This window comes from Saccopteryx bilineata, chromosome 1, assembly GCF_036850765.1.
Source record: "Saccopteryx bilineata isolate mSacBil1 chromosome 1, mSacBil1_pri_phased_curated, whole genome shotgun sequence".
Taxonomy (NCBI): Eukaryota; Metazoa; Chordata; class Mammalia; order Chiroptera; family Emballonuridae; genus Saccopteryx; species Saccopteryx bilineata.
Window position 1 is genome coordinate 43,178,327 of NC_089490.1, and position 18,817 is coordinate 43,197,143.

The 18,817-nt window shown below is 36.2% G+C and overlaps 1 protein-coding gene across 1 annotated transcript in view; it reads right to left on the reverse strand.

The window, feature by feature from the left end:
• Positions 1-18,817, reverse strand: part of LMBRD1 (LMBR1 domain containing 1) — a 124,779-nt gene that overhangs the window by 55,421 nt on the left and 50,541 nt on the right. The window contains exons 6-8 of the mRNA XM_066253193.1: positions 18,213-18,301; positions 15,368-15,441; positions 4,092-4,217 (exon numbers count right to left, since the gene is read on the reverse strand). Of these exons, the coding sequence (XP_066109290.1) occupies positions 4,092-4,217; positions 15,368-15,441; positions 18,213-18,301 (289 nt within the window). The remainder of the gene's footprint in view (positions 1-4,091; positions 4,218-15,367; positions 15,442-18,212; positions 18,302-18,817) is intronic.

An 18,817-nucleotide genomic window follows, 5' to 3' on the forward strand; every position in this document is an offset into this window, starting at 1 on the left:
TTGAAATGGCATATCTGTTGGAATCATAGGAATGCGAGGAATGAGGACATCTTCACCTTTGAAAGGTCCTGGCAGATTGTTGCTTCTACGACGTTGCTCATTAATTTTTTACAGCGCACAGACCCAAACACTTCATGTTTTACCATGAAATCCATCAGCGATTTCAGCTTCTGTCTGAAAACACGTGCTGTGATGTCATGCCTATCCACCGGCGATTGCCCAGGAAGTAAGAGCTATTGTATATTATCCTAAACTGGATTGCATGTGAATATAATAGGTCTGGACACCCATAGTGACGAACATATGCAATTGCATCTTGAACATACTCATACATATGACATGGACTGCCTGTATATGAAGATGGTAAAATTGTTAGTCTTCCAACATTAGTTGTATTACCATCATTTACAACTGCATCTTGCAAATGAATGTATTCTTCAGAGCGAAGCCTGGTCTGATTCAAACAGATGAATATCAAACATTCTGTTTTGATTTTTGCATACACATCTACGATGTATTGGTGAAACAACTGACGACATTTCAAAATGTGATTGCCTTCATTCTTTCAAATCACTAATTGGTATGAATAATAGTTCATTGTGCTGCATTTCATATTTGTTTCTTCGCCACTGACTGGACTTATCATCTTAACGTTGAAGTGATATCCATCGGCACCATCCCAAAAAATGATTGGATATTGCAGGGCATCATAGCATCGATGAGTTTCTGCTAGTTTTGTCAATTGGTTGTTTCTCTGATGAAGAACAATATCTCTAGTTTGGAATTGATCTCCGACTATAACAATTGCCACTTCGTCTATGGTTGGAGCATTGAATCTTTGCATATGTTCTCCAGCAGCCATTTTGTCAGCATGAATAACAATCTTGTGTGTATCAAATGGCATCATGTCAATTGCTGTTTTGAACAAACGCACTAAATTGTTTTTTTCGTGAAGAAGCTCTTGCAATTGGGAAACGGACCTTTTTATGCTGGTAGAAATTCCACAGTGTGCATTCAATTCATCATTGCCATCACCGATGAAATTCATTTGTAGGAATTTATGTTGACCATCTGGGAATGGAATCAGGGAGCTGGCTTTATGATAAATTTGTCCTTTCACTTTGAAAGTTGGCATGAATTGCGCTGTTACAACTTCTACGCTAAACGACATCATTTGGAAGCATGAGTGCTATTTCCTGATGTTAGATAGGGAATGCTTTGATTCGGCGGTATATCCAACAAGCAAAGTTTTTAATGGCTCTGGCAGTTCTCCAAGATGAGGCAGTTTAATTTTTCCGGTGGCACAACATATTCCTTTCGTTTCTCCATTAAATTTCAGAGCCTTGCAATAAGGACACACTTCAGTCATAGTGCCAATGAGAACATGCCAGCTCAAACTAGAATCATCAGCTGGGTTGTACCGGAATGCAAGGCGATTGTAATCGCATGATTGCTGAGCAAGAGTCGTGTTTGACGCTGATCTGCTGTTTCTCGTTGATGTCTTTCAGCCACTCTCAGCCTGTCACGTTCATTCTGTTGAGAATGAAGCAGATCTGAAGCTGCAGAACGCCATCGCCATGCTCGGTCGCAACTGCAACCGTGCATCCTCAAGTCTGGCTGCATGTAAATGGATCGTAAATTGGAAACATTGAAATGGAATAGTAAAATATTTAGTATAGTGTGTGTTGCTTCTACGTCCAACAGAAGGCACTTTTTAAAAAACAAACAAACATGTTTTTATCTGTCATAGGTGTGATATCTGTATCTGTAAAATAGTAGGTATATAAAAAAGAGTGCATATTCGAATGCAACACTGTATCAAAATTTCAAAGCAATTGGTGAAGAACTTGCGGAGATTTAAGATTTTGAACAAACGAACATTTACATTTTTATTTATATAGATTTTTTATCATCATTGACTTTTGGGATATTTCAATATGTCTTGAAGAAGTTCTCTTTACATTGAGATCATTAGGTTTTCTGTTAGTTTCTTGTATTTGTATAAGTACAAGTCCAGTTCCTTCCTCAGGTTTGGGAATTTCTCATCTAATTTTTCTTTAAATAGGCTTTCTGTCCCCTTCTCCCTCTCTTCTTTTTCTGGGATACCCATTATCCTTATGTTGCCTTTTCTAATGGAGTTATATATTGCTCACAGATGTCTTGTGTGTGTGTTTTTATCTTTCTCTCTTCTTGTTCACCTGAATTATTTTTAATCTCAATCTTGTAGCTAGTTTATTCTTCCATATCCTCTGCTCTATTTCTAATGCTTTCTAATGCATTCTTCATCTCATTTCTTCAGTTTTGCAGATTTTTTTTTTGTAAAATACTTCTGTTCATTAATTTTACTCCTGAGCTTACTGGCCTTTCTAGTTTTTCTTCTGAGTTTCTTCATGATAGCTATTTTGAATTCTCTATCATTTAGATAATCTGTAATTTTCAGTTTGGTTTCTGGAGAATGATCATTTTCTTTTTGCGACACCATATTACCATGATTATTCATGGTTCTTCATGGATTGCTCCCCTGCCAGAGCATCTGAAATACCAAGCACCTTATTTAAGTACAGCTTTATTTACTCGAACAATTCAACAGACTATTTAGAGGCCTTTCCTTTGTTTTTCAGTAGGTAGCAATAAAGCACAAGGTTTTATTTTCTTACACCTGAGCTGGCTCTAGTTATATCTGAGAGCCAGCAATTCTGACCTTCCACTGTATTTGCCAGAGATGTTACAGGTGTCCTCTCCATTGCTTGTGCCTTGATGCTGCCAGTGTCACTGCAATCATGGTTTCACTATAATCACAAGCTTCACCACCAGAGTAACCAGGACGGCATGTGCCCTCTCCTGCATCCAGTCTGGGTCTTGGTAACCACTGCCATGGCTACAGGATCAGGTGAGGTGGGAAAGTGGGGTTGCAAACCCTACCACCACTGCTGCCCAGTTCCCTGTGGCTGCTGGCAACAATGTGGCCAGGAAGTCCCACGTACTGCCTCCACTGCTGCTGCCAAGCTCTCCGGTGGTGCCAGCACTACCACAGCAGGGTAACAGAGCTCAAGTCATGGGCGACGATGCAGCTTATGTCTTCCTTTTCCTTTGCTGGGGCTGTGGTGAAGAACCAGAACTGCGGGCTCAGCTGCCGTGGCCAGGGAACCAAGGTCACAAGCATCATCCCTGCCATCTCTCTAGATCCACCTCCCCTATACATTCTAATCCACCTACCTTCAGTGTACAGATGTATAGATCTCTCAGGCATCCTAGTGTGTTGAGAAAAGGAATTCTGTTGAGTTTTAGATGTACTGCTCGTGTAGACTGAAGGGAAGAGACAATGGGGGCACCTCACTCTACCATAATGCTGACACCACAGTTTTCTTTTTCATGTGCTTATATTGTTTCTGTACCAGGATTATGCTATTTTAGTAGAATTATTCACATTATTTTTCTTATATTCTATAAATAAGATTTATCTCTTACTTGAAGGTGATGGTGAAAGACAAACTTTATTAATTTTTAGAAGCACATTTAATTGGCAAGTGGTCAGACACAATCTTTAGCTTATTCCATAAAACTTGAAGTGACACAATGAAATCTAATGTCACACATGGAATCAGCACACATGGGAACTAGAAAAGTTCTGGTCATATGGAAGCAGAACTTTTGTTTTTTAGGTGTTAAAACACTAAAATTCTCAAACTGACATTGTCTTATATTTCACAACAAATTTTTTTTTAATTTATTCATTTTAGAAAGGAGAGGGAGATAGAGAGAGAGAGAGAGAGAGAGAGAGAGAGAGAGATGAGAGACAGAGGGGGGGGGGAGGAGCTGGAAGCATCAACTCCCATATGTGCCTTGACCAGGCAAGCCCAGGGTTTCAAACAGGCGACCTCAGCACTTCCAGGTCAACACTGTATCCCACTGTGCCACCACAGGTCAGGCCACAACAAATTTTTAAAATATAGGCATGATGCTTAAGTATATGTTGTAAGTCAATTCAAACAATGTCAAAAATGTGTTTGCCAATGTCTAAGTCACATCTGAAAGCAGCCCAAAGACAAAGTAATTTTATGCTTCCTCGTTACAATAAAATGCCAACTCACCTTTGATTTAATCGTTTGAATGTGTTGCTCTACTTCTTCAATGTCTTCAGTGTTTTCTAAACGTTCATAAGCAGCACTTCTAGTGCCTTTTATCAAATTTAAAGGTAATGCTGACATGCCATAGGCCTAAAGAAATTAAAATGTGATTAATATTCTTTTAAGTATATTACACACAACCTTCAGATAAAAATGTCATTTAAAGTAATTACAAAAAGAGTAAGCAATTGTAAAGAAGTACAGTTGCTGAAGAACATGGTATATGAAGGTAAATTGTGTTGTCTCATAATTCTGGTTATTTCATACTTACACTTACATAGAGTTATACCTATGACACTTACTATTTCCAGAATAGGTAATATTTATTCCTCAAAGAGCAAGTTGAAAAATGAATGTAAATACAAATACTTAATCAAAGAGCTAAATTACAACTGCAGGCTAATCACAGGTAAAAATAGTGTGAATTTGTAAAAGTAATTTACAAAATTATTTACTATGGAAAAAGCAATTTTCTCCAAGTATATATAGTAAATCCTTAAGTAAAATGTATTTTAATATACATGTTATTTGATTAGCATGCCAATTACCTGTATATACAGCTTATTTACAAGTTTTAAATATTTATAACCATTTTTTGTTAAGTGTTTAAAATATTTTCCTACAAGTAATTTTAAACTATTAACTAGAACTAAGCACAAACATATTTTATATTATCCAATTCTACATTAGCCAGTGTCAAATGATGACTTTTTATTGTACCAATTAATACATTAATGGCGACTGCCCTGTGACCATTATTCAAATCATTTTTTTTACCTGAAACCCTTCAAAGCAAAATTGACAACTACCACCTCCTGGTTATAGAAATAGGCTCTGAAGCAGATTCAACATTATGTATTTGAATATTTTTCAGTTTTCTCTGGAGCACACAGCCAAACTACTTTAGCCAATCTCCTCTGCTGTCAGATAGAGACATGATTGAGTTCAGCCAATGAATGTGGGCAGAAGTGATAATGATACTTCTCAGGCTTTACCCCAAAGTCCCAAATATCCTGGGTGATCCTGCATGATTTCTCTAATACCCTCTGCTACCTGACTGTCATCTCCTAGATGACCTTGAATATCCATGGTGTCAATTTCAATTAATATTCTTCAGAGTCTCCTTTAAACATTGATTGAACACTGTACTACAAGTATTAGCAAAGCATAAATACTAATACATCATTTTTTTAATTATGGGAGAATACAAAGAACATGACTACAAGGAAATTCCAGAAATGAACTAAGTCTGTCTAATAATATCAACTCTATAGCTTATTACATTTAGATGATTACTAGCTGAAATTATTCCCCAGTATGTAAATCTTTGTATTTGCTAAAAAAAATACTTAAAATTTTGCATTTTAAATATTGTTAAAACATAAGTTAATGCTTTCCTGATTTTTTTATCATTAAAAAAAAAGGAGAGTTGGAAAAAGGTTTTCTTTGTATTAGAAGAAACTGTAGTTTGGACAGATTAAATTTCTTCTAATAAAGTCAATTCTTGTCAAATTTATACTCTAATGACCTTGTTAAAATTTAAGGAAAGCCTGACCAGGTGGTGGCACAGTGGATAGAGAATCAGCGTAGGTCTAGGACACTGCAGACTCAGGTTCGAAACCCTGAGGTTGCCAGCTTGAGCATAGGCCCATCTGGTTGAGCCCAAAGGTCACAGGCTTGAAAGCCAAGGTTACTGGCTTGAGCAAGGGGTCACTGGCTCAGCTGAAGTCCCTCAATCAAGGTACATATGCAAAAGCAGTCATCGGGCTCTGGCCAGTTGGCTCAGTTATAGAGCATCAAACTGGGGTGTAGATGTCCCAGGTTCAATTCCAGTCTGAGCACACAGGAGAAGTGACCATCTGCTTTTCTACCCCTGTTCTCTCTCTCTTTTTATTCTCTCTCCCTCTCTCTTCTCCTCCAGCAGCCATGGCTTGATTGATTTGAGCGTATTGGCCCCACAAGTTGAGGATGGCTCCAAGGAGCCTTCGCCTCAGTAGCTAAAAATAGCTCGGCTGTAAGCATGGCCACAGATGGGTAGAGCATTGGTCCCAGATGAGGTTGCCAGGTGGATCCTGGTCAGGGTGCATGTGGGAGTCTATCTCTCCTCCTCTCACTTGGAAAAGAAAAAAAAAAGGAAAGCAATCAATGAACAACTAAGGTGCCAAAACAAAGAATTGATGCTTCTCATCTCTCTCCCTTCCTCAGTCTCTTGCTTATATGATATATATATAATGTATATAATTTATAATACATATAATGTACATAATATTTATATAAAAGAAGGCTTAAATTTTATATTTTTAACATTAAACTTTTTATCCTCAAAATATAAAAATGTAAAGAAAAAAGCCTCTGGGAGTCAAACTATTCCACACCTCCTCTAACCTTTCCTTATAGGACTTTCCTATCCTTATTATCATTTGACCTATTTGGTTTTCCTAGTAGCTCTACATCTTTTAAACATTATATTTTAAAAAGGTAACAACACTTTTTAAAGAGTCTGATTGTTAGGTTTGGGTCCAGAGCTCCGATAAATTCAAGGTTCCTTTAAAACTCAAATTCCCCTCACCCAACTTCCCATTAGCAGGGCAACCTCTTCATTAAGCGTCTCCCTCACTGAACCTCCTCCTCCCCTTAAGCAACTCCCCCGACCCTGGGAAGGTATTGGGAAATGTCCTTGGAACAAGGCCTTCAGAGGGACCTGAGGGTTGAGAAAGGGAGACAGTCTGTGACCAAGGCCACAAACCCCGATATGCTAATCTGAGCATGTGCAAGTGCACCCAATCCCATGCCGGTAAATGCCTGTAGCAAGCCCTATCAGATGGCCCCTGCCTGCAGCTCTCTGCTGATGCCACTAGGGTCTCAGCCCGTCTGTTTCACAGATGTATAAACAAACATCTTATAAAACTCAACAGGCCTGTGGATCCCTCCTTCAGCTGACCTAACACTGATGTATATGTGGTGTTGCATAATGACATCTTAATTCTCTGAATCATTTGAATGCAAGGCCTGTACGATGTTGCTAATTTACAACCAAATGCCAGGGAAAAATACTTTGGTAAACCCAGTTTCTGCCCAAGTGTATTTCCCTGTCCTCTCAAACACCTCCAAACTAGGCTTATTTTACCCTCTTGCTTCTTATTCTGTGTAAAGTGGATTTAGGTCCCTAAAGTATTCAAAACTATTTCCCAAGAAATCTATTGCTCTAGTCAATATTCACAGTGTGCCCTTTTTTAAATCTCTCACATTTTTTAATATTTAAAATTTTTCAATTATAGCTGACTAATATAGTATATGCAATATTACACTAGTTTAGATGTACAACATTAGACATTTCACTTGCAAAGTGATCACCTCAATAAGCTAGTACCCATCTTACACCAGTTATTACAATATTATTAATTATATTCCCTATGCTGTACCTTACATTCCCGTGACTGTTTTTATAACTGACAATTTATACATCTTAATCCCTTCTACTTTTTTCATGTCCCATCTGGCAACCATCAAAACGTTCTCTGTATGTATGAATTTGTTTCTGTTTTGTTTGTTCTACTATATTGTGTTCTAATTTCCACATACAAGTGAAATCATATGGTATCTTTCTTTTCACTTAGCATAATACTTTCATCCATGTGGTCTCAAATGGAAGTATTTCATTCTTTGTCATGGCTGAATAATATTTTATTCTATATATGTACCATAACTTGAACTCAGGTTACTTCCATAACTTGGCCACTGTAAATAATACAATTAATGCAGCGGTGCGTATGTCTTTTCACATTCGTTTTTTGAAATTCCTTGGATCAATACCAAAAATTGGGTTTGTTGGGTCAAATGGTAGTTCTATTTTTAATTTTTTGAGGACTCTCTATACTGTTTTCCACAGTGTACCCTTTTCTCCATATCCTCTCCAATACTTATTTTTTTGATGATAGCCATTCCAATAGATATGAGGTGATACATCATTGTAGTTTTTATTTGCTTTTCCCTGATGATTAGTGATGTTGAGCATTTTTTTCATGTCTATTGGCCATCTTTACATCCTCTTTGGAGAAATGTCTGTTCAGGTCTTCTACCATTTTTTAATTGGATTGTTTGGGTGGTGTTTTGTTTTGTTTCTGGTGTTAAACAGTACGAGTTCCTTACATAGCTTGGATAGTAACCCCTTATTAGATGTATCATTACATGCAAACATCTTCTCCCATTCAATAGCTTGTCTTTTTGTTTTGTTAATAGTTTCCTTCACTGTGCAAAAGCTCTTTAGCTTGATGTAGTCCCATTTCTTTCTTTCTTTACTTTTTGTTTCCTATGTCTGAGAAACAAAGTGGCCCTTATTCAGAGTCCACTATCAAATGCGAGGTTATCTAAATTCTGTACACTGCTTTCTTGGTCTCCCTTTCTACAAATTCATCTTCTACACTGTTTCTCAAGTGAGCGCTCCCTAACACCAAAGTTAAATTATGCCATTCCTCCAATTAATGTCCTTTAAGATTCTCCTGAAGAGAGCAAGTAAAAGAAAGTAGTCATTGTTTTGGTCACCTAGCTTTTAGCTTGTTTTAGGAAGCATGCTTAAAATTTAACTATATTACTTAGATTATAATAAGATTGACGTAACAGTACACAAAATATTCATCAATATACCTTCACAAGCTTGAAACACCAATCTTTTAAATTTAACCTCAGATTTCTTTGAAAAAAGAATGAGAAACAAAACTTTTATTGCTTACTACTGCCCTCTAGTGAATTACTAGAAAATCAACAAGGCTAAAAAGACTATATTACTTAAAATGCATTTAGGTCATTCTTAATTGCCTCCAATTTTATTTGTTTCAACTTTCAAAAAAAATCACCATCTATATTTTAAAACCCAAAGTATTTTAAAAGAACATACACAAACTACAAACATTTGTAATACCTTCTTACACTATCCAGTTCAGAACAGCACATTTTCCCTACATATCTCTCCTCTATCTAAGATGAGTTTCCAACCTGTGAACCTTGGATTACTGCAGTCAAGACTAAACACGGTTTTCTAACTGAAGCACCTTCCCGTATTTGTAACAACTATTCTTCAAGTACACATATGCTAATATTACTTATGAAACAATTCATTTAACATGTACTCAATAAGATTTCCCTTCCAAACAGTCACTGATTCTAAGGCACACATATTCTCTCACATTTAACATCAGTGAAATCTAGATGCATCTAATAACCAATGGCTAGGCAAAAGTCATGACATAGTTGTCACTACCTGCACATTCACAAATTTGGTCATAGCTGATTACAATATAGTCATTAGTTGGGTTGAATTACATGCCTTCTTGGTATAACTACTGCCACTTAAAATGTCTTCCAAGATATTACAATTTGACATTGACACAAAAAGTTAATGTGTAAGGAGAAATGAACAAAGGGGCATGTAATGAAGCAAATATTCCCTAGAACAATGAGCATAATTCTCTATTTTCTTGCAAAGCAACAATCAGTATTTTATGAGTTTAAGAAACGAAGATACTCAAAATAGAAGTCATTTTGCTACTTATTAGGTAAATGCAAAAACATAGCCTTTCATATGGCAAAATAAGAAACATCATGCAAAACAACAATAAAAAAAGCTTACACAATGAGTATGTTAGCAGATTCAAAGAGAATCCCAGAGACAAGAATGAAGCTCTCAGTTGTATCATCAATTCTCTTGATAGCATAAAGACAATCATGGGCTGAACTCAAAAGTGATTCAGAAGATTCACAGTCCAAAGTTTAGGACTGTCAAGTTTTAGGAATATATTTCAAATGTATTTCACTTACATTATCCCTATTTTATATGCAGAAGAATGATATGACTTTTGAAAAGTATTTTCATAGTATATATGATTTTTTTAAGTTTTTAAAACCTCTCATTATTTGTAAAACAAAAATTATAAATAAATAAGAAAGCATGGGCAGGGACCTTTTTCTTGCAGTGGTTCATAAAATACAGGTGCATCTTACAATCAGTATCATAGATTCAATGAAACACATTATCACCTAGAAGGATGAGAATTTGATTTTTAAAAGGAATTTCTGTCTTCAAAGATTATTGAGAACCACTGCTCTATTTATTTCTATTTAATAATCCTTAATTTGTTACTTTAATTTTCTTTAATCCATTACTTTATATTTTATATAAAATACATATAGATTAACATATATACACACAAATAAAATTCATAAACATCCTAGAAAACATTCAATGTTTAACTGATAAGTGTATATAATAAAAAGTTCAGTAGTCACTGTTTCTATAGGCACTTCACTCAACCACATACTACATTTTTTTAAAAGATTTTATTTATTCATTTGAGAGAGGAGAAAGAGAGAGAGAGAAGGGAGACACAAGGGGGGAGGAGCAGGAAGCGTCAACTCCCATATGTGCCTTGACCCGGCAAGCCCAGGGTTTTGAACTGGCAACCTCAGTGCTCCAGGTTGAGGTTATCCAATGTACCACCACAAGTCAGGGGTCAAATACTATATTTTTAAATGAAAATATCATTACTCAACATTTCCCCACTTGATGGCAACAAAAAAATTAAAGTATCTATATAAATATTTATGCTAAGAGGTTTCTGTCTTTTTTCTTTTTCTTTTTTTTTTAATTTAAAAAGAAGATTCTCTTTCAATTTAAGCTGAAAACAATAGGAGGACTAATATGTTTGACACCGTCTTCTCCAAAAGCTGAGTACCCAATTATCTGGCTATTTCTTAATATGTGGTATAGTGAATTTAATCTTAGTAAAATTTAAATAATCAACTAGTTTATAAACTAAAGAATAATGTGTATCTAAGACATTCACACTCATATGACATGCATTAAAAAGACATCTCTAATTTCAATACTAACAGTAACAGATTCTGTAAGACATGATTTAACCTTTAATAATTAATTCTTTGTACTCAGGATCAAAGTACACTAAGTACTAACCTCCCACTCTGAATACCTTAATTAAAATGAAACCTCTCCTACTTCTTGTATGTTCCACCATAAAAAGCTCAATTCTCAAGATTTTATATAACCAAGTAGGAGATAATTGATAATTAGTAATATTAACCACTTTTCTATAATAAAACTACTTATCTATAAACAGTTTATTTTCAACTAGTTTTCATAATGTTTGTGTATTACTGGCCCATTTTTAGAGAAAACGGAGAAGAAGCAGAAACTAGGATTAAGGTAACAGATTTTACATAAAGACACTCACGACTAGTGAGTGCTCAGCTATACCTACCATGCTGTCCCTTTAAACAGTCTCCTTTAGCTTACCCTTCTTCCTCTCTTTATACAGTTTTACTATGTAATAAAACTGGTCAAACTGTGGTTTGGTAACAAAATATTCTTTCACTAAATTTTGAGCATATCTTGTAGTGTTAAATAATGTTTATCTGTCTATCTACACATATCCAAGTAACCATCATCCAACTGTGAATGCCTCCTTGACTTATTTATCTCTTCATAATATACAGTTTCACTGATAAGGACACAATTGCTATTAGCACCTGGTTTACTTCACCTGCAAGAGGAAAGAGGTGGGAACTATACTTTGAACCATATAAAAAGTGAATATTCAACAATTTGAGCTACTAGTGACTACTGAGTGGCCAATAGATTCCAAGAACTGGGGAATTTTTTAATTAATCTTCACAGTTATATTAAATATTATTCTCACTTTAGTGATGAGTAAGTTTAGGTGTAGTTCAAAGGGCCACGGACTTAAGAGGGATCCACATTTAGGCCTCTCCACCAAGGATAACTTTATTCCTTATTAAATATATAACTCCTAGATAGTTTGATCTCGATACACTGTTACAATGGACGCTCCCCCTTTATCCTAGGCCTTACGTGGCATCTCCCTTCCTATTCAGCATATCTTTTCTGGTTCCCAACCTGAGGCCCATCCAAAAGTCCCCTGATTGTTTTATCAATGTCCTTCAGCTCAGTCCTCTGCATTCTAGAAAAGTAAAGCTCTTCTAGGGATATCTTAACTAAGTCAGTATGATTCTTTGGTTTAATTGCGTAAATAATCATTTGCAGTGTCAATTTGAATATAAAATATGATATTACAATGAAATATACATCTTTTTTTATAAATTTTTATTGAAATATACATCTTTATAATGTCATTCCTACAAGATGTTTTAAAGATGTTTAATAATTTCACATTTTTCCCAATCCCACTAAACCCAACAACTTATTTATTTAGAGCCACCAGAGTAATACTATTAAAATGTCAGTTAGAGCCTACTTCTTTCCCATTAAAAACCTTCCAATGTTTTCTAATTTCAATCAAAAAAAAAAATTCAAGGGCCCTGGCCAGTTGGCTCAGCAGTAGAGTGTTGGCCTGGCCTGTGGATGTCCAGGGTTTGATTCCTGGTCAGGGCACACAGGAGAAGCAATCGGCTTTACCACCCCTCCTCCTCTCCTTTCTCTCTCTCTCTTTCTTTCTCTCTTTCTTTCCCACAGCCATGGCACAATTGGTTTGGCATACATCGCCCTGGGCACTGAGGATGGCTCCATGGAGCCTCTTCCTCAGGTGCTAAAAATAGCTCAGTTGCAAGCATGGTCCCAGATAAGCAGAGCATCAGCCCCAGATGGGGGCTGCCAGGTAAATCCTGGTCAGGACATATGTAGGAGTCTGTCTATCTACCCTCTTGTCACTTGGAAAAGAATTAAATTAAACTAAATTAAATTAAAAATCCTAACCATGGTCTGCAAGGCTCTACATAACATTGCCGCTGGCTAGTTCTCATCTACATTTTGGTCACTCCTTGTTAAGTGAGCTCCAGCACACTGGCTCTCCCTCCTTGCTCTTATCCGAATACAGCCTACCTGTGCTTCCCTCGGGGTTTCACACTTACTTTCCCTCATGGCTGGCCCATTTATTTTACTCAGCTCTCGGTTCAAATGTTAGAGAAGCCACTCGTAACTATAGTGGAATTTGCTCCACTACCGCCTGTCCCCTTTCACTGCCTTATTTTTCTTCCTAGCATCTACTACTGACCACAGGGAGCCAATTCTCTATGGGTCTCTCACTTCGTCACATCTTGTAAACCAGGCACTAATTGCCCTTTTTTTTTTCTGTACTATCTACTCAAGGATGTATTTTACAGCAAATAGCCTTGGAAGACAAAGATAGCATCATCCTCTGGGGCAAAGAGTAGGCATGTTTCCTGTCCCTTAAAAAGGTCCAGCTTCCCTAAAAAGTCTCACCTGGTGCTCTTCATTTTGCCCCATGGGAACTGGAACTCAGAGAACCAGCACAGAAAATACTTATCCTATGGCTCCTGCTGCTGCTAACAGTGATATAAAGGCCTCTCTCTTGGTCCAACCTGGGGCAGGCCAGCCTGTGGAGATTCTGTCAACAGGAATGGGATCCAAAGCTGACTGCCAATGGTCTGCGACACAAGATGCACAGGCCAGGTGTCCCTTGAACCATGGGACTTCCCTGTTCCTCCCCTCATGACCAAGGGCCCTGGGATGGCTGCACATGGAAGTCAGAGAGAGCACTTGCTGTCACCACTGTTTAGTGGACCAAAGGCTCAGCACGGTGTGGCTGTGTCCCTCAGTGGAGTGGCCACTGGCTCCCTAAACCTGCCCCTCTCTGCTGGCGCCACTGAAGTCATTGCTGAGCCCAGTGACAGCACCACAGAAGGAGGGATGGCTACAAAGCCAGCACTTGCATTGCAGAATTAGACAGTTATGGAGATACTTTGATTAAAGCTGAAATACAAAACAATATAAATACTTCTATGTTCTTTGTCTCCCGCGTCTTTGGCCAGCCCCCATGAAACTGCAGCAGGATGCAAGCGGGGTTAAACCTCAGACCCTTCAGAATTCTTGATGTTGACCTTCCATTTGGTTAACTCTTTTCTATTTATTTCTCCTGACTAATCTTTTATCGAATGCTATATATTAATTTCCCTCCTAGTTTTCAAAGCATTTTTATAAACTGTATCATCTGACCTTCAAAAATTCTAAAAGGCCTTTTTTATTCCCATTTAACAGGGAAGTCACTGACCTGGAAGGTTAAAAGACAAAACCAAGATGAAAATAACAAGTTGTCACAAAACAGCAGTTAAAGTCCAGGTCTAACTCCTAATTTGTTATTAACTGGTGATTATGTCTTAAAAGACAAATAACTCATATGCTGTACATATATTCTGTGACACAGGAAGATAATTATTCACTGATACCAAATGGCAAATTCCTTGAATAGCAATACATGAAAAAAACAAAATTGGTAATAATACAACAGAGTACCCAAATAAGTACCAGGAATATATTAAAATGCATGTATTTTAGACTCCATTATACATTATGACACTTAAATGATTATATAAAAATAACTAGATTCTATTACACTAATAGAACATTTCTTTTACATTTAAAGAAAAACATATTTAAAAATATTTTTAAAAAGTGGTTTCCTTATAATCGGTCTTTTCCACCTTTGCAAGAATCAAGAATGTTTCAAACATAAACTCCATTAATCTGAAAAGGCTCCAGATAATTTAAAGCTTTCTGCACAACTCTCTTTTGGGAAATAGGTAAAGAAGCTTTCATTACTGGCTTTTCCTCTATAATTTGAGCAAAAAACTCAAAAGCAGTCTGTATGCAAGTTTGTCAGGCTATTATAATTCTTACTTTACCATTTTCGAAAGACTAAAAAAAAAAATCAAAGTCTCTGAGAGTATAAGATTGGATCTACATACTAGAAAATTATCAAGGTATGTAAAATACCCCCCTCCCAAGTAGAATAAGTTTACAGAATCAGTAACAGGTACTGATCTATGGTTCAGAGTTCTAATATGTTTATAAATCACTAAATCTATTATTGCATGGTATATAAACTTCAAGGTTCATGTTACATTTGTTCCTGAATATTAAACTTCACAAATACAGATAAAATGATTGTGCCTAAGTAGTTAACCCCTCTCTTAAGTAAACTTAAGAAAAATTAAGAAGTACTAAAATATTAATGAAAACAGAAATTAAACTCCATAAAGGACAGAGCAAAAGTAGGCTAACAGTTGTTCATATGGGAAATACACTAATTAATAAATAACAATACAAGAGTAAACCCTATGTTTCGTGTACTTACAACTATAACCTACCTTTGCTCCACCCTGTATATGACTAAGATTAAAATAACTGTTTCCCTAATTTTAACTCAATTATCACCATAATACATAATACTTACTGTATAAGTTATTGCTGCCAACATTCCAATCAAGGTCAGAGTACTAATGGAAAATGATAAGGCAGCTAAACCATCTGCAAAGAAGAAAGACGCTGTTACAAAAGCAGAGATAGCCTACTCAAATGTTTATATTCAACAAATCAATATAAAAATATAAAAAGGTAGATCTGTGATATATCCTGCAATAATAAACCCAAGATGTGTTCCCTTATCCTTGAAGTGCTAACTTGAAGCAGAGAAAAGTGTTCTTAAAGGGCTCTGTATACAATGATTTGTAAAAGATCTTTTTAGAAGAAGTGCTTTTTTTTCCTTCACCTCTTAAAATTAAAGAAGAAGATTACTAATTTTTGAGACTAAAACAAAATCAGCAAAATATTAGATGTTCAAAAGGTAGCAAAACAAATGTTCTAGTCTTTCCCAATGGCAGACCTTAAGAAATACTATCACATAGGAAAGCCACTGACCTTCACTCTTCCTTCTCTTCAATCTTGATACTCCTAGTTTTTTTATTCTTAATTTTCAAATACATTTTTAATATATAGTCTAAAACTAAAATCTTAAAGACTTTGTTTCACTCTTTAAGTGAAAAGGAGCTAATCTGCCCACCTGGCAGAAAGAAAGAGAAAGCAGAACAGAAAAACTATGTTAACAAGCTAGATTTCAGAAATTACTTAAACAAAAGCCAGTGACTGAGGAGCAGGTATGACACTTTCAAATAAATATTAATAGATTATGCAGTACAATATAATGCAAATTTGTATATTCTTAAATGGAAGTAATACTAATTTTTTGAATATTTATATAATCTAAATGCAGGCCCTGTAGAATTAAATGTAATTTTGATTAACTTAATGAAGCAATATTATTAAGTTTTTCATATATAATAAAATTAGAATAATCTATCTTCTTAAAACCACATCTCAGCTTTCCTATAACACGTAAAGGGAGCATATTAACAACTTCACAAATCATGCAAGGCATATTTTTAAACCTCAATTTTTTAAAACTATAAACACTACATTTTATCAAGTTAAAAAACACTGATGCTGTTCCTTTCTTGACCTTGCCAGGAGTATCAACAGAAGGTGTTCATATGGCTAGGAGAGGTCTGGCATTTGGCTGATAGCAGTTTTAAGGTAGTATCATTTAAAAAATGTATCACCAAATCAAAGGCATAAAAATGTGAAAAAACATGCATCTTAGAATTGATAAATGGAGTATCATGTTAACATATTTAAGCCAATCCATAAAGTTAATATTACTAATAGTGGTAAACAAAATGTACTTTAAGAGATGGTCTTAAGATTTGAGATTTAAAAATATATATAATATTAAGACTAAAGAGAATGCTATTACAAAAATTATAATAATGTTACCTAATATAATCAGTGATTCAAGTTAATCAAAAGCTAGCATCACTTATAAAAAAATGTTTAGGGCAGAAGAGTAGTTATTCAATAGACCAGAAAGAGTTAACTGCAAGAAAAGAAGCAATTTATTTCTCTGGATCAGGTGATAAATCCTGACAATTCAGTATTAGTAGATGTCAGCCCTGCTATCCTTATTCTTGCTGGTATCAGCAAGATATTAATGGACCACAATTTACAAGATGAAATCTTAAGTGGAAAGTAAGAAAATTAAGAAGTTATACAGCAAAGATTCCAATACTTAATTGAATCATGGTTTAATACTGTATCTGGATAAAGAGAAAGAACTGCTAACCAAAAGATGTACAGTCCTATACACTGTATGTTAGAATACAATAGCAATAAAAATCTCAGCATGTTTATAAAATAAATATTCTACTTTCTTTGAAATTGTTATTATGCTCAAGTACATATAAAATTCTGAGTAATAAGTACACATTTTTTTTTTTTTCTGAAGCTGGAAACAGGGAGAGACAGTCAGACAGACTCCCGCATGCGCCCAACTGGGATTCACCCAGCACGCCCACCATGGGGTGACACTCTGCCCACCAGGGGGTGATGCTCTGCCCATCCTGGGTGTCACCATGTTGCGACCAGAGCCACTCTAGCGCCTGAGGCAGAGGCCACAGAGCCATCCCCAGCGCCCGGGCCATCTTTGCTCCAATGGAGCCTTGGCTGCGGGAGGGGAAGAGAGAGACAGAGAGGAAAGTGCGGCGGAGGGGTGGAGAAGCAAATGGGCGCTTCTCCTGTGTGCCCTGGCCGGGAATCGAACCCGGGTCCTCCACACGCTAGGCCGACGCTCTACCGCTGAGCCAACCGGCCAGGGCGTTTTTTATTTGATATCAGTTTCAAATGCCAACTGTATTTTTCAATGAGTAAATAATTTTCTTAATCTAAACTCCTGAGCCTATTTTGCTTTTCTCTAAAAATCTCAGTCATGTTGACTAAGTTAAAGAAAACTTCTAGAAAAGCAATTCCAAAATGTTTTGGTGAGGTAACCTGATAATAAAGTATTATTTAATTCACATAAAATGTCTGTAATTTATGGTCTGCAATTTATAAAAGATTAGTTAATCATGATCAAACCAATATAGGGTTCTTTCACTAGGTAAAATTTTTTAAAAACCAATATATCTAGCATGTTCCTTTACCATCTTTTTCTACAATATCTAATTTTACCTTCAATGCTAAACTACTATAAAGATTGTTTTCTCTTGACCAAAGTAATTTTATGAGGTTAACAACTAGTTGCCTAATAGCTATATGACTAAAAGTCAGTCTAAAAACACAAACCCAATATTTCTAGCATACTTTTAACCACAAGTTTAAAAAATTCTTAACAGTAAAGAAACAGGCTACTTAAAAAGTCCTAAGGGTCATGAAATATGAATGTAATGGATTGAAAAAAAAATACTTACGACTACTTCCAAGTTCTTCAAACAAGAACTTCACTCTTTCCCACTCTGTAGAATTTTTATTATTTGGAACATTCAATGGAACAAAAGCACTACAAAGGAGAAAATAGCTCTGTTTAACAGTTTTAAAAATAAAAGGTCAAATAAATTGTTCTGAAACTAAAATTTTAGTAACCTTTTTAAACATAGATCAACTTTTCCCCCAAAAGAATTAACAAGTCAAATCTGCACCACGTACAGTGGTGTGAGAAAGTTCTTACCTATATCAAAAACTTGTTTTAATAGTTTTATTACTGAATTCAGTATAGTTTCCTTAATCTTTTTTTTTAAGTGAGAGGAGGGGAGGCAGAGACAGACTCCCACATGTGCCCCGACTGGGATCCACCCGGAAAGCCCACTAGGGGGCGATGCTCTGCCTATCTGGGGCCCTTGCTCCGTTGCAACCAGAGCGATTTTTTTAGTGCCTGAGGGGGAGGCCATGGAGCCATTCTCAGCACCCAGGGCACAAGTCACTCTATTTGAGCTATGGCTGCAGGAGGGGAGGAGAAGAGAAAAAGAGAGTGAGAGAGAGAGAAACGAGAGGGGGAGGGGTGGAGAAGCAGATAGGT